Below are 16,550 nucleotides of genomic sequence, written 5' to 3'. Positions count from 1 at the left end.
CCTGACAATTCTCAATATGCATCACATATTTTCAGTTCTTAACAAAATAATAAGGCTACATGATGCCTGCTATGGTTTCACTCTAGTTTCTAGTGAGCAAATGTCTTCTTTGGAATACAACCATGCTGTTATACTTGTCCTGCAGGGTGGGTGCAAGAGCATTCAGGAATTCCCACCATTTCTTCTCTGTCTGTGTTGTGAGTTTGTCAAGGGTCTGCCTCATCAGTGCAGCAGATGAGAATTTGCTCATTTTTTCTCAGTTTTGTCTCTGAGGCTGAGGCCTTCAGTCTTAAGTTAATCCTAAAATACACAGAGCTCAGCTCTTTTTCTGTTTTCTTTTTCTCATTTAATAGCAACATGCTTTTTTCATATAGGTGTAGTGGTACTGGTTTTGACTATTGTCCATCTAGCCCTATACCCTCTTTTGAAGGTGAGCATAGCCAATAATTTCTTTTTAAGCTTCAGCACCTGAAACTTTCAGGTGAAGTCTTTTTTTCTACTAAGTTGAGCTGGCATTTCAGTGGAAGAGACTCAGTTTTGACTGCTGATGCAGTGGCGAGCTGCTCAGTCCATGACTTGGTTTGCAAGAAATCCCCCAAACTCTAAAACTTACACTGTGCATGCTGGTATATAGCAATCAGGATTATTTAAAAGCATTATCTCTTTTTTTAATCACCTAGGTCTGTGCTCTTTCATTTATTTGATTTTTGGGCTTACTCATTGTCAGCGTGTATGGCTTTTGATGTGAAAATTCGATGCTCGTTTGACTTGGAAAGAATGTTCCTGTTCTTATGAAGTGCTTATTTTTTTCGTGCTACCTGTTTTAGTGTGTTCATGCAAATTGCTGAAACCCCCTAATGATTACAAATGTCAAAATATGAAGTAAATCAGGCAGGCACATCTAAAAGGGGTAAGGTTTTGTATGCAAACCTTCATGATTGAAGCAGCAATTGGCTATTGACTGAGAAACGTAAGGAAGAAATTGTTCAAAAACAAAGGCTTGTTTTAGAATCATCCCTTATGTTGTTTTCTTCTTCTGTGGAAGATGAAATTCTTAGGGCTCACATCTTCTTAGGGCCAACATCTATGGAAGATGATGAAATTCTTAAGGCAAGACATCTAATAATGAACACAGATTTTCTTCTCTACAATAACAAATACTTAGTTTAATGGTAGTACTCTTAATCTGAAAAATGCCTTTGTTTTACAAAGGAGGGCACAGTCTTTATATATTTATATGTATAATGTATATATTTATATATATTTATATATTATGGATGCAAGAGCTGAGTTGACTGAGAACCTGGCAAGGCTGAAAACAAACTTAAAAACTTAAAAACTTTTTTTGGTGGTGGTGGTGGTGGTTTGTTTGTGGTGTGTTTTGTTTGTTTGTTTGTTTGTTTTCTGATTTTTTTTTTTTTTTTTTTTCCCCAGGGAGAAGTATAGGTTAAGGGTGCTATTTTGGGCATAGTGGCTCTGTGACAGATAGCAACAGACCTGGTTAGGTAACTGATACCAGGTTTAAGTCTGCACCTTGTTATGATATGGAAGTTGAAACAGTGGAAGCTGTCTAGTAAGCAGTAGGTAATAGTGTTGTTTTTCTTTTTTTTTTTCCTAAGCACAACCAGTGTCTGTCCAACATGACCAGCTGATGGATCTGTGCCAGGTCTCTTCCTAGAGCCTCAGCAGCTGCTTCTGTTGGAGTAAACGCATCTAGCTTGTCCCATGCACCAACTAGGGAGATATGGTTTCTGCTGTAAAGGATCTCACAGACCATTTAAAAAAAAGTTTTATTTTTGCTAAAGCAGTAACTTTGTGGGATCTTACGGTTGCAGATCTAGAAAACATGACACATTTTGCTCAGAGGCTTTATTAAAATAGGCGTTGATACAAGCTACCCATTTACTCCATTATTAGGGACTATCAGCTTTTCTACAACTAATTATGTACAAATACTTGACATTTTGAGAACTCATTTTACTTTTTTTCCCCCTCCGGGAACCTGAGAACCCATATATAGCCAATGTTTTATATTGGCATGACAGTTAATATGTTGGGCATAAATATGGTCATGTGTCCTCCTGAAAATCCAAACCACGTTTAGTCATTCCGTATATTATGATTGATTTTTTTTTTTTTTTATTGTGAGAACATCTTCAGCGTTATTATACATGAATCAGCATTTTATTATGAATTACCTTACAGAAAAGGTGATTTTCTTTTTTTCCATCTGACCCAATTAGTAGTTGCCCTCAATCTGTACATACTCATTCATGGTATTACAAGAAAAACAAACAAACAAAAAAAAATGAAGAAAAATTCTGCAGAAGCTTGGATATCTAATGCAGAGCTTGCTTTCTTGGGCCCTGACTCAGATTGTTAAATAACTAGCATTTAACAATTGACTTTTAAAAATGCTGATTCGAGTTTTGATCAATTTAATTTTATTCATATATTCCTATTTTGATAGTTAATAACGATCTGTAGTTTTTTAGATGATTTTCATGAGCAACTTTGAAATTATCTGCATCAGAAGGAATTTTTTATAAGAATGTGGAGTAGAAATAATGAAATAAATTCAAATATGATAAAAATAGGCTACACTTGTTCTAAAATAGTTTGAGTCTGAAGCTGAAGCAAAATCAAAGCAATAGCATTGGTTTAGGTGTTGCTCTTTCACCAATGCCATCACAAATCCATATTCTCCGTTGCTCAGATTTTCGTGAACTTGCCTTTTCTAATGCAAAATGTTCTGCTAGTGTAGTCACAACCCAGACATCCTACTTGTGTGATCATTGTGTGCAGAGAACTTGAGCTTTAGCTGTTGAGGAAGTGAATGGATTTACTTTTAACTCCGTGTGACTGTGAGAGAGGAGGGCTGTGGCACACGCGTTCATGTGAGAAGCAAGAGTGGGAGCAGAAGGGAGCCAACTTCCTCGGGGTGGGGGTTGGCAGTTCCCTAGTATTTCTGATGAAAAGAAGTGAGTACCAACCTGAATTATGTGTGGGTAGCTCAGCGAAGGAGAGCTGAGGAGCAAACAGCCTACATCCAAACTTCTTTTTTTCTTTCATTTTGTAAACTCTTCAGCCCCTTCTCTGTAGCAGGGCAAGTCTTTTGTCCAATGCTTCATGTGATAAGCTTTACTCTTCTAGAAGTGCAAACAGGAATTTTGAAAGTAAGGGCAGACCTGTGCTCTGCAAATTCTCAGGAGGGCTTGTCTGCAGGACCTGCAGGCAACATTGTTCCTTGCAGTCAACCAGCCTTGTTTTCTTTTCATTCCTGGTCCTTGTGAATGAGCAACAAGGAGCTGAAGTGCATAAACAACAAGGAAAGCCATCCTCTCTTTCTTGTCTGCAAGCTCTTTACACCTTTCCCACATACTTCAGTAGCGGAAAAGGCAAGTCACTCTGTCTGTGGTCATGGTCTTACTTGTGGTCAAATTTCAGTTTACCAGTTGTGAGCAAGTATTGAGATCTCTTGTGGTCTTTGTTTGCTTTGATTAAGATGCTTTTGTGCTACTGCTAGCTAGTAGAGCTCTTCCTATTTGTGCTTGATGGAGACTGGGTAAGAGACAGGGAAGAACCTTCTCCTCTCTTACCTGCCCCAAACCATAACACTTCTCTGGGGATATTTAGCAAAGTGCAAAGTCACAGTGCAAAAGAGACAAATATGCTTTTTTCTTACAGGGATGTGCAGCTGCCTTTCCAATCAACTATCCCAAGTATATAAATCTCATCCTGAACTTGTCTGTTCAGAGCTTCTTGTAAAATGCTGATCACATGCCCCTGACCTCTTTTGAACAAAAGAGTGGATGTGGTAATGTAGGTCTTCATTCAGTCTTTGTTGTCTTACAGGATGCTAGTAGCACTGAGACTGCCTTTTATGAGGATTTTGTATCTGTGGAAAAATATCAGATTCTTGATTATTTGCTGTAGTTGCTAAAAGCAAAAGCAAGGAAACAACGATCTTCCTGGAATTTCCAAAAATTCTTGGTGCCCTAGCAGTTTTTATTTTGCAGCACCCAGAATGAAAAGCTTGCAGCATTTAGCTCAGCAGTTGTACATACTGAATGCATGCTGTTACTTAGAAACATTAAAACACAGAGGAACTTCAGCCGTTCCAAGATGACTTGAAACAAAAACACCAACACAAAAACTAAAGGTGTATGATACATTGATCAACCATGTACTTGGTCTGTGTTTACACAGAGGGTGCAATTTTTTTTTTTTTCTTTCAGTCATCTGCGAACAGGATCCTTGCTCTCGGGTGTTTTAAGACAGACAACACCGTCTACACCAGTGAAGAACATAATGTATTGGAAGATAGCATTACCTCATCATTTTCATCCATTTATCTCCAGATACCCTTCATACTAACCCACTGCCCTCCTCACACAACCTGGATGCAGACTGGAACTTTCCTGACTGGGGCCTCTCAGATTTGACTACCAGAAAGGGCACAATGTGGGCAGCTCTGATCTGGAGTCTTCTTCACTGAGCTGAAATACAAATCCTCCCCAAGGAGAACTGGGTGTGCCCTGATATTCTGTCAAAAACATGCATCGTGTTCATATGGCTGAGCTCTTGCTCTGTGCCATAGTTCTTAGCTACAAGATGGCAGCTCAGCTTTTTTTTTTTTTTTTCTTCTTTAATGGACCCATGTTGTGTAATAGGAATTACTGTTTTCAGTGGAGATATCACACATTACTATTTTCAGTGGAGATACTGCATGCTACTATTTCTGAGAGTTCAAAGGAGGACCAGAAACTAATGAAGAGAAAACCTTTGATCTGGGACACTGAGCATGGCTTGTGAGCAGCCTTCTTTTGAGCTGAGCATATGAAGGATCTGTGGAGGGTTGTGCTCCTCCAAGGGAAAGAGTATAGCAGCATTTGGCAGTTGTGCCTGTGATCTGTCAAGGAGTTAGGAAAGAAGCTGGATTTTGCCAGTCTGAAACAGATAAAGGGCTTTTCTACTTTTGAACCTTGTTTTTGCAAGAGATGTCTTTGACTTGATTACTGTCCTGTAATATCGGATTTTACTCACTTTATTTTTCTGATGGATGTTGCCTCTGAATTACTGTGAAAAAGAAAATCTTCCTGGAAGCATCTAACTTGGTGTGTACCCACTTGATAGTGCTTGCTCTATCCAGGGTGATTCTCTATGACTGCCAGTGACCCTGGCATACATCACTGCTGTGTTACAGTAAGATTACTGCAGATGTGATCAGTACTGCACCACCTTTGGGTGCTTTTATCAGATATGTGAATGCAAGGAATCTCATTGCAATCATATTGACTATTCATTTCCAGTCTTCTGCTTAAAAACTTATTTCATGGCTGGAGTAGTGGAGTCAACTTTCCTGTTGCGCTCTTTGTAGGCATTGCCCGTTAACATTTCAGTGGTCATTTTGACTCACTTTACTGAACAGTTCTTGATTTCTAACTGTAAATCAAGTCAAATGGAAATATTTGCATAACGCCTGGGACTTGATGAGGCTGGTCTCAGGCCATGTTAAGAGAGAAATTCTACATAAAAACAGGAAACTGTTATGAGCTCCTGGAGGAAAATGCGTGAGTGTAGATCACTGGAAGCACCCTGGTAGCGGGGGATCATTGTAGCGCCTGTTGAATTGCACTGTCCTTCAGACCAGGTGTCCAGACCTGTTGCTAGAACAGAGGCAAGCAGCAGTAGCATAGGAAGGAGAGTAGTGATTTCTCAGTTTCTTTCCAGGGATGGCTCTCAGACCGAGAGGAGCAGCCTTCCATTATGCCTGTTCTGCACAATTGAAAGGGATGAAACCATGCTCAGGAGAAAAAGCTAGTAAGTGTAATTCAGCTGTCTGTTTGGGGAATGACTGCACTGACCTATGTGCTGTATGAAAACAAACCTACCAAGAATTTTTTGTAACCTTTTCATTTTGTAACCTTTTCATTTGATGTCATGAAGCTGATTTTTTTCTCTCATCTCACTTTTGTGGCAGCATTACGTCCTCTCTTCAGTTGCTCCGAGTGGCCTTCTGAGGAACCCTGATGTAAAAATGTGGGTTTAGGAATGAGTCAGCTTTGTTTCACTCAAATATCTATCCATTTTCTTCCATGGTTCAATAGGTCTGTATGTACCATCTTTCATCGCTTGGAAACTCTTGTTCAGCTAAAATGACATCTTTGGTCAAATGACATTTTGAAAATCCCTGCTTTATTTTTGTCTGTATTCATACTATTATCTCATCCTTTCTCACTGGCAGATTTCAAAGCCCTCTTTCGAAAGAGGAGTGGCATTATCCGCAGCAGGTCAGTGCCTGGCAGGGAGGAGGGTTTGTTGCAGGTGATGGAGAGGAGACAACTACCCAGTTTTGGTGAGTCTCAGTCCCAGGCTGTGGATTCCTGTGCCCACCACTTAATGGTGAAGTCCCCCTTGCACCTGATTCAGGAAACCTGCCCAGAGCAAAACTTTCAGCTTGGTTGCTCTCACACAGCCATGAAGTAGCTGTATTACTGGGAGGACTGGAAGAAGTTTGGTGGACAGAGAAATGAGAGAGCAATGTTCACCCGGAGGAATCTCTGCCTGTACTGGGCACTCTCTGCACCAAGCACAAGTGTCCGGGTTGTGGAGCACAAAGCCCGACAATGACTAGCTTTTAAGTTTTGTGTGGGAAAAAGGCTATACGCTAGCACAATTTAAAGTGATACTGTGCATCTGCTGGGTGCAGCCTGTTAATTCCACACATGAATGGACACAGCGTCCTCCCACAACATAGGGTATGCGCCCAGAGCCAGACCAGCCTGTGAGCTGCTGGCCATCTGGTTGCCATTCCTCAGTGCTAGTCTTAGCTCCAGACCCATCTCATCTTGTGTTTTCCAAGAGCCTACTATGTAGCTTTTTCCTTCCTGACCATCATTTTTTTTCAGGCAGCCTTTCACCTAGTCTGGAAGACCAGGTCTCTTGCCAGTTCCAGGTTTATCTGTAAGACCTCTCTGATCTTATTGACTAGAAGGGTCACAGAGTAGGACCAAGAAAAAACAAACAAACAAAAACAACAACAAAAAACATGATATGCTCTCTGGCTTCCAATGTAGTCTAGGCACTTGGTTGATGAAAAGCTCAGCAAATCATGGTGCCCATGCCAGCAGTGTCATGTCTGTGAGGTTGATATGCTGTGCTGGCTTGGAAGTGATGTGTTGTGGGGTTCGGTGACATCTGTGAGACTTTCCAGCACCTGATACTTGCAATTTGTCTTGCTTTTCCTTTCCAAAAGAGATAATAGAGGGGTTAACCCCCCTTGCGGCAGTTTTCATATGTGATCTACTCAGTGACTTGTAAGGTGTTGAATAGTAAGAATTAAAATTATTTTTTTTGGGGCAAGGAATATACTTTTTTTTTTTTTTTTTTTTTTTTTTTTTTTAGTATTGTAATGCCTTCCACATCATTATCTGCATTAATGCAAGTCCTTGCTTGGAGCTGTCAGTGTCAGAGAGCTGCTGGTGGTAACACATTCCCAAAATGAATTATGAAAGATATGTGCGTGCATGAGTATTTGAGAGTGCTGTTTTTTATTTTCAGTCTGTCTATTGTATCATGAGAGAGTTCCCATGAAGGTGAACTTGCATTTATGTTTCTAATTTAGGGTGATCAGGACAGGCACTATAATATTTTTTCATTTCTTCTACAACCCTTTGCTCATGTATTTCAATGTTTTGTCTGCTATTTGTAGCCATATCTGAATGCTGGGTGGGCGTGTTGTTATTGATGGCCTAACTAAGACAAAAGTCTTTCAGCTGAGTAGTTGTCGTTTAGCAAAGAAGATGCATCAGAAATATTTTCCAGTGTAGGTTTTTCAACTCTTACTTTTTCTACTACCACAATACTGATTTTTCCTTTCAAAAAAAAATAATATTTTTGTGCCAAAATCTAAATGCTGTGTAAGTTTCTTTCCTGTTACCAATCTGATTAATATCATGTACATCTGTGAGTGGCTACTGACGTATCACACTCTTTGCCTTCTGCTCTGTTACCAAATGCTACAGTTCTTTGTGTGGTTAAATTATGTGTGGATAAATTATGGCAGACCTTTACACTGCCTCTCTTTATTGTGATTTGCCAGATACTTACACAGTAAATGAAAATTGTGTCTTGGAGGTAGGTATTTTTGGAATGAAGAATGTTCACTTAAAAAGATACTTATAATCAAGATACTTCAAATTTACTCACACATGCTGAAAAACAAATTTATATTAAAAAAAAAAACAAAAAAACAAAAACATTTATTCCAAAAAAATCTGAACATTTTTAATGTTAATTAAAAATAAAGAATTACCGTCCTGAAGTATGGTGATAAAGTAATTCAAAATACGTATGTATATACCTAAATGTAGGTATATATACAGCTCGGATACCTGAGAGAAAACATAGCTATATTTATAGCACAGTGTAATGCATTGGCTTCCTTTCTTTGTGCACAGAAAGAGTGCATTTTGTGTCCTTTTTTTTTAAATGACAGAAGGTGTATCCTCTCCCTGCGATGAAATGTGTAACAGTGGCCACTAAGAGTCTGAGCAAACAAGTCCTACACAGATCAGCTGTAGAATAAAAAATATGGTAATAACCATCCTTATCCTTCAAAGATATTTTCCAAGTGCGCTTCCTGATGATGAGGAATTCTCTCCTTCACCCCTCCATGCAGGCCAACCTCTGTCTTGATGCTGGTGGAAAAACAAGAAGCAGAGCGCAGTACTTGCAGTGAGCCGAGGCTGCTGTGAAATCTGAACAGTGATTTATAATTGCAGCAGGTAAAACTTGCATGTCCATCTCCTAGGTTTTACATCTTAGAACAGCTTCCGTCACAATATTCAGAAAATCTAAGAGGCAGAAATCAAAGCTAAAGTAAGTTTATTATCAGGTGCTAGCTTATGCATTGTGCTATGCAAATGCTTGTGCATTTGCTTAGCTTTTCAAAGTTTCTGATTTTGTCAGTTTGCTTTCTGGTGAGTTCAACAGTTGGCCTGAAACGCATTACAGCGCATCTTGATCCCCAGTAGATTGTGTGTGGAATGAACTGGTAGACTCGGTTTGGTAACTGATGTGAAGTCCACACCACTTGCAAATATCTCCAGGCAACCACCAGTTCTTAAAGAGCATCTTCAGGTACTTCTTAAATTTTTCCCCCATGAGGAAATAGATGACTGGGTTGAGGCAACAGTGAAAAAGGCCAAAGATTTCTGTTATCTGGAATGCATAGTCTAGATTCCTGCTTGCTTGACAGTCTCTAATGACTCCAATAAGTTCCAGCAATTGTAAGAAAATTACGATATTGTAAGGAGTCCAGAAGAAGAAAAATACAATCATCACAGCAAAGATCATTCTCACAGCCTTATTCTTTTTCTCATTTCTGCAGTGGACTAATGTTTTGATGATCATGGAGTAGCAAAATGCCATAACTATAAAAGGGATTAGGAGCCCTAAAACATTGATTTCCAAAGTGCAAAAGAGTTTCCATGTCGTAAAATTGCCTGGATATCTGTGCTTGCAGGTAGTATAATTTTGCTCATGGAAAGATTCTCTAAATACAAGTTCTGGAACTGAGGCTGAAAGAGCCACCAGCCATACAATAACACTGGTAATCAGGCCATGGAAAGTAGTTCTTGCTTTCATGGAAAACACTGCACGAACAATTGCCAGGTATCTGTCTATGCTCATAAGCATAATAAAAAATATCCCACTGTAAAACCCAACCAGATAGATCCATGAAATGATTTTACACCAGGGAGTTCCAAAAACCCATTGGTCTATTGCGAAATAAGACCAGAACGGCAGGGAAAAAACAAAGAGCAAATCTGAGATGGCAAGATTTAGCAGGTACACATCAGTCATGCTCTTCAGTCTCTTGTATTTGAAGAGGACCACTATGACCAGAATGTTTCCCATTAGCCCAACCAGGAATACTACGGTATATAGAACAGGTAGGAAGGAGGCTGCAAACCTCTTGACAGTTTCCTTACTGCATGGTTTTGGGGCATCGTTATAATTATCGTAATAGTCATATAAGGTTGAGGTGTCAACTTCAAAGGACTCTGTACTTGAAGAACTCATGTTTTTTCCCGAATTCCTGAGAATGAAAGAATATAAAAATGTCAGTGACTTTCTCTTCATGATGACCATGTGGTTACTCCACAAGCCTGAATCCTGTTGAAAAGACTGCAACACACAAAGACTGACTTGCAGTTCCAATGTACTTCTCATTACAGATCATCAAACAATATTCAAGTACTATGGGATGCTTATATGCACACTTGTAAAGTACTGTCCTTGGCATGTGTGTGCTCAGTCCTTCCAACATGGTGCAAATCAGATGTGTCAGACTGAACACTATCCAAACTGCAGAAAGGAAAGCAAATAGGGATGAAAGATAACAGACTATATATCTCAAATCAGAGAAGATAATCCTGTGTGGCATAAAGTAAAAAGTGAAGCCACTGTTCATAGCAGTTCAGGATTTTACCCATCTTTTCACTCAGGCAAACATCACTGAAAGAAGACAGTGAAAGGTGACATCACTTTTCAGTAAGTGCTGTCTTCAGTGGTAAAGTGAATAACATGAATTTGTCATCTTATGTATGTTCTTTTCTAACAGATACAGAGTTTTAAGTGATGTTACTTCGAGGTTGACCAGATAATGGATGCAATGCAAATACACCGTTGATGTATTACTGTTTGTCACATCACATCAAGTGTCATTTCTTAGCCTAATTTACTAGAATTTTTGCAAGCCTGTGTTATGTGCTTCCCCTTTGTCTTTATTTTTATGAATGGGAAGCAGAGGAAAAGTGAGTATCATTGCTCTATTTATCTTCAGACTGTATAGTGCTACTACAGTGCAGCAAGCATTGACTATCCTTAACCTGACCCCTACTGCGTATAATCTCAGTCACAACTTTCCTGTCTACAGTTCTGTTCTGTTATACACAGAGAGGAATTTAATCTGAATTACGAGTCACAGGGACAAAACTGTTCAACACCAATGTCCTAGAGATTACAGATTCAGGTGTGACTAGGTGCTAGTGTTGCAGATCTAATCTACATTCTGCATGGCTATTCTACTTGAGCATTTAAAACTGAAAACAAATACTCAATGCGCACACGCTCAATCCTGATTATGCAGAATTTCTGAAAACTGCTGTAAAAATTACCTGAGTGGCAACAAAAGGTAAATGAAAAAGCATTACAGTCACACATGTGATGAGCATATAACATAGACAACTCTTTCTAAAACTAAATTTTGGAAATGTTACCTTTTCTCTCCTTTTCTTCTCAAATGATGCGAAGAAGAGTCTTGGTTCTAGTGGAGTGAAATCGCTTGCTTTTAGCCAGGTAACGCTGTCAGTGAGGTGCTGCCTACACTGCGATACCCAGCAGCTGCAAAAAGCAGATGTCACAAGGTAGCTGTGTCTGTCAACGGAAACTGTGTACTTCCTTACAGATCATATCACAAGTGTTTCTCTCCTCAGTGCTCACCAGAGATGGTCCTTTAAATGTAGAAAATAAATTAAAAGTGTCTTATATTGTGTAAGGAAATACAAAGTTTCCAGTGAGAGCCTGATTGCTGAGTTAAAGCCCCTTCATCTTACCCAAAATTGTTAAAAGCAGATGTCAATAAGTAGCTCTTGTTCAACAAGAACTGCTCTTTCTCATGGATTGTAAAATGCATCTCAAACTCAGAAAAAGTAATTAAAGGGTCATCTGTAGTGAGCAGAGAAGAGGGAGGCACTTGATGGGTGTGTGGAAGGTGTGTTTCTAGTCCCTCTATGTGGGATAACTGATTTTTCCAGTTATACCGTGTAAATGTGGTAATAAAGAGTTGTATAGATTTAGTGTAGGGAAGTCTCCTTTTATTTATTCTTTGATTTTCCTAATCCCTGCTTATCTTGCTAAGAAAAGAAACAAGGACATGCCTTTTTGTTTGATGTCTCCCATAGCAGGTTTTGTATATGGCAAAACTACTACTGACCTGATGCAAATAGTGATAATGGTCAAACTCTCACAAACTATCAAATAAGAAGTAGGATGTCACAGGTGTGTGTAGTGTAAGGGCTGGTGGTTTCTCATGGTTTTTATCACAGCAGGAAGCCTATCAGTTTCTACAAATTTCTCCTAAGAAGACAGTGAGCCCTGTCTTTCTTTCTGGGGATCCGGGGAAGGGGGATGATCACAGAGGACGTGCTGGTCAAATGGGATGGTTTTGAGTCCCTCTGGCATAACAGCTATGCTTGCAGCTAGCAAATGCTCCTCCCCCCTATGTCCTAAAAGAGGCTGGCCAAGCAGAAGTAAAAACCATTTCTCAACAGGGGAGGCTGCTTGCTTGTTAGCAGGAGAAACTGAAGAGTGACTTTGAGAAGTACAAACAAGAAAACTATAGGAGATGAGTAGGAGGGAGGGAAAATAATAGATCCTAAACAGGAGATAAGATATATCTTCTAGATCAATGTCCTGTGTCATTCTGGACACAGATATAGCTTTATGCTCAATTTTGCTATTTGCTGCTATCCTCTGACATTGTTACTCTGCCCACTAGCTATACAAGCTATACAAATACATTGGCTGAATTGTTTCCTCCAGAAAAACTTGATGTGAAGACAATGCGAGCTGTGGGATCTACTGGTTTCTTGTTCGCCAGAATAAAATACTCATATAGGAAGTAGCTTCTCAGTCATCTTTCATAAAATGCATCTATGGAGAGTTTTAAATAGGTCACGGTGCAGGTTATTACTCTGCAGATCATTTATATCTTATCTTCAGTTTGCTGACAGTCCTTTAAAGATGTGGACATCAGATGAGCAGGCAACACTGTGGTACCAGTTTCATCAGCTCTGTTCACAGAAACTAGAAGCTGTTCCTCTTACTTCTCTTTTGTCCCTGCAGGGCCTCATTAATCTCTTTGACATGTTGTTACACAAGGGGCGTAAGTTTAGCCCCTTGTCCACAGTAACGGTGACATGAAACCTTCTTTTAAGCATATGATTTTCAGGTAAAAACACCTCATTGCTCTGTAGGTATCGCCCTTCCTTAGTTTTAGCTGCAAAGCTTCCACCTCTAACCACCACTCATCTGTATGCCTGTCTTGTCCTAGTCATTATTTTCGACTCCAACAATCTGGTCATCTCCTTTGAATTTCATCGGTGCTGATTTTCCTTGTGTGCAGAAGAAGCAGTGAATAGAACTGAATGGGATGATTTCCCATCACTAGCAACCTTCTGAGGTCTGTCCACCTGTCCTTAGTGTACACGCCACATTTCAGATATGCTTCTGATCTTTCAATTGTAATGTTAGTAGGGACCAAGTCTGCAGTCTTATCAATGCAAATTTAGCATAATTCATATAGCACTGGACAGAAGAAAGGACCTATCTGACATACTACTTTTACCCCAGCCTTCCCTTGGTTGAATGACTTTCAAGTAGCAAATGCTTTTGAACCAGCTGAATGAATCTTTCTGTACCTGTCATGGATGGAAAGCTGGGACACCACCACCAGAGGCATTGGGCAGCAAAAGCTCCTTGTCAGAGTACACTTCTGTTGCTCTGGTGGGGTGGGGAGGAATGGTTGGATCACAGTGTCTTGAAAGCACCAGTAATGTTGCAGAAGCATACCATATCAGTGCACTTCATGGTCCCTCAGCAAACGGGAAGGTCTGTCTTTGTAAAGGGGACTTTTAGCAAGTGTGATTTCAGAAAAAGGAATGCATAGCCACAAAAAGAGAAGAGAGATTGTGTCTACTTAGGATTTGTGAACTCTAGGTAATGAAGCTAAAAAAAATCTTCCAGTTCATGAAAATGAAAAGGATGAAAATGAACCCTGAAACAGCTGATGGTCTGTTGATGAAAAAAGTCCCTTTGAGAACTTACTTGGAAAACAGCAGAAAAAATGAAGAAAAGGGAATAAATCTCTGATCAAATGAAATGATGCACAAAATGAATGAAATGTGTTTTGAGTGAAGGGTCTTCAGTGTCTTGGAGAGAGGGGAGCATGAAAAGTCTTAAATATATCTAATCCATAGATGGGGAGCTCTGAGGTTCCCTGCTAATGTGGCAGGGTGTCTTTTTTTTCAGAGAAGAGCCTGCCAGAAACTAACAAAAAGGGATGGCAGGAGACCACGAGGTTAAGCAGAAAGGGATCTCAGTGAGATGCAGAGGATGTTGCTGTAAACTAACAGTTTGGCAGGAAAGGGGGAGAAGAAATAAGAAGTCTTACCTCTTTACTAGGTGGTATCAGGTACGTGGTGCTGGCCAAAAAAATCACAAGAGCGCAGAGATGTGGACCAATCTGATTAGCCTGACTGAGAGGTGGCTAGTCCTTTATAAGGGCACAAATTAGAACCAAAAGAGGGGAACTTAATAAAAAATAAAAAAAAAGCAGAACAACCGGTGAAAAACTGTGAAAACCCTGCTTCTTGCCAAAAGATGATTTCAGCCACTCCCTGCTTTTATGGAAAGTCTTATTTTTAACTTGCCATCTTGCAGGTTGCACACAAGTCTCGCCAAAGGAAGGACTGGAGATAGATCTGTGAGTCTAATCGGTGAGCTAGATGCTGTTACTGTGAGGCACTCACCACTGGTACACCAAAGCACCATCTATTCCCTATGTTATCTGCATTGACCATGGAGAGATGATTCAAAAGTGTGTATCAGAGAAGAGGTTGTCCAGAAGAGGTTGTCTTAGGAAAGAGGTAGATGACAGTGACTAAAGATAAACTAAAGATACATCAGTCTTTTGATCCAGGTTGCCAAAGTGCATAAGCAGGTACCTTTCTCAGTGAACAGTCCTCTCCATCAGGTGGCCAACCCCTTCTTGCCTGGTCAGGCCTTGGGCCATGCCCTTGCAATTCAGGTGAATTTGAATCACAGTTTGCATATCTATAGTGCTAATAAATTCTTGTTAGCAAAAAGCGTGTGTCACCTATTCATTGTGCAGTTATCTGCCTACTCATTTTCACTTTATTCCAAATTTACTGTGCCTGATTAAAACTGAAGCAATCTGATAAGAGAACTAGATGCAGAAAATGAAATAATTTCTTAGTTCTAGAGACATCCATCATCTATGCTCTTTTCCCAGGTGGTTCGTTCATAATTTACCTCAAATGTTTTGAACATATGAATTCCCTTTGGCTAAGACAGCTGCTTGTGCTGAAGAAGTTTTAGGAAACAGAAGATTTAGGTCTTAGATGGTCATGACTATTTTATTTGCTTAATGGTGGTAAGTTGCATTTCCCTACATTTTTTTTTTTTTTTTTTCCCCAGTGGTCTAGTCCTATTTATTCTGCTGTTTGTATCCACTGTTTGGATACAACCAAATTTGTTTTCAACAGATTTGATTTCAACCTAATTTGCTTTCTTTCCCTGTTCTGTGATAGCAAAGCTGCTATATTCACTCACAAAAAAAGAACTGAAACTTTAAACCTTAAGCATTACAGAAACAATCATTGTGCATGCTGAACTTTACTGAAAATAAAAATCACTAATGCAACACAAGAGTTGTGTTCTTAAAAGTGAAATGATACCACAGGAATCTTTCTTTGTCTTGTTCAGTGATCAAGGAAATGTCCCCAAGCTATTTCTACATGAAGATGACATACTTGCACTGTTTCCAAGTCTGAGGAATAGTTGATACCTGAGATATATTTTTTCTTTTGTTTCCCAGCCATCACCATGATGTTTCAGTTAAAGGCTGCTCCCCACCAATAAAAAAATATGTAATTAAGGACAAGGCAGCAATGAATAGCAGAGATTTCCTCAGGCCAGTTTGTTTGATGTTCATTGTAATGAGTTTAGATACGAAGGAATTATGGCATTTTGGCAAAAAGTCTTAGTTTTCTGTTTGCTTTGTAGTAGTGCCTCCAAGACTCAAATACTGTAGTTGTTGGTAGTCTTCAAAAGCTTATTAACAGACTGCTCTAAACATCCACACAACAAATACCTTCACACTCTTTCCTGCCATGTCCTTGGGCAGTATTTGTAACATAAATGAAGCTAGTTACAAAAGACAAAGTACTTGCATAGGATCAGGACTAAGAAGCAATACTTGCTGTTAACAGTTGCTACAATAGTCTTCTATATTTGTAAGACCCAGGCACTCTGCCATTGCCAGCTGAAAGCTGTTTTGCTGCTAGTTCTCTTCAAGACAAGCTGTATAGACAATTTATAGACAATTAATTTAATTTATTCAGTTTACTTTTTAATAGCAGGTAAAACCTCTCAGGGTGCAAAAATAAAACTGATAGGAACAAAAAGTAGGGCTGATTAACTGATGTTGGTTTTCACTGGAACTTATCGCTCATCTTTGTGATTAACAAGGTATTCTGATGCTTTTTGTGAACTTGGTGAAACACTTCTAGTTAATTTAACATCCACAGGCTCTTATTTGCTCAATAAGAACACACAAATAAAACAAAAATAAATGGAGAAATTGACATTTCTTCCACCAGCAGGGCATATTGACTATTTCTTCCTTACTTTTCATAAATATATTTTTCCTGCTCTGTACTTGTTTATCACTGACTAGT

The 16,550-nt window shown here is 39.4% G+C and overlaps 1 protein-coding gene across 1 annotated transcript; it reads right to left on the bottom strand.

Moving 5' to 3' along the window:
* Window positions 1-8,490: 8,490 nt before the first annotated feature.
* On the bottom strand, window positions 8,491-11,499 carry CCR4 (C-C motif chemokine receptor 4). Its single transcript, XM_035318960.1, has 2 exons — window positions 11,289-11,499; window positions 8,491-10,105 (listed from the first exon to the last, which is right to left on the bottom strand). Exon 2 carries the CDS (start codon window positions 10,087-10,089, stop codon window positions 9,013-9,015), a length of 1,077 nt encoding a protein of 358 aa, XP_035174851.1. The 5' UTR covers window positions 10,090-10,105; window positions 11,289-11,499; the 3' UTR covers window positions 8,491-9,012.
* Window positions 11,500-16,550: the final 5,051 nt, after the last annotated feature.

The sequence above is a fragment of the Oxyura jamaicensis genome, chromosome 2, assembly GCF_011077185.1.
Source record: "Oxyura jamaicensis isolate SHBP4307 breed ruddy duck chromosome 2, BPBGC_Ojam_1.0, whole genome shotgun sequence".
Classification (NCBI taxonomy): domain Eukaryota; kingdom Metazoa; phylum Chordata; class Aves; order Anseriformes; family Anatidae; genus Oxyura; species Oxyura jamaicensis.
The sequence above is the reverse complement of the archived record's forward strand: the minus strand, read 5'-3'. Positions and strand labels throughout refer to the sequence as shown.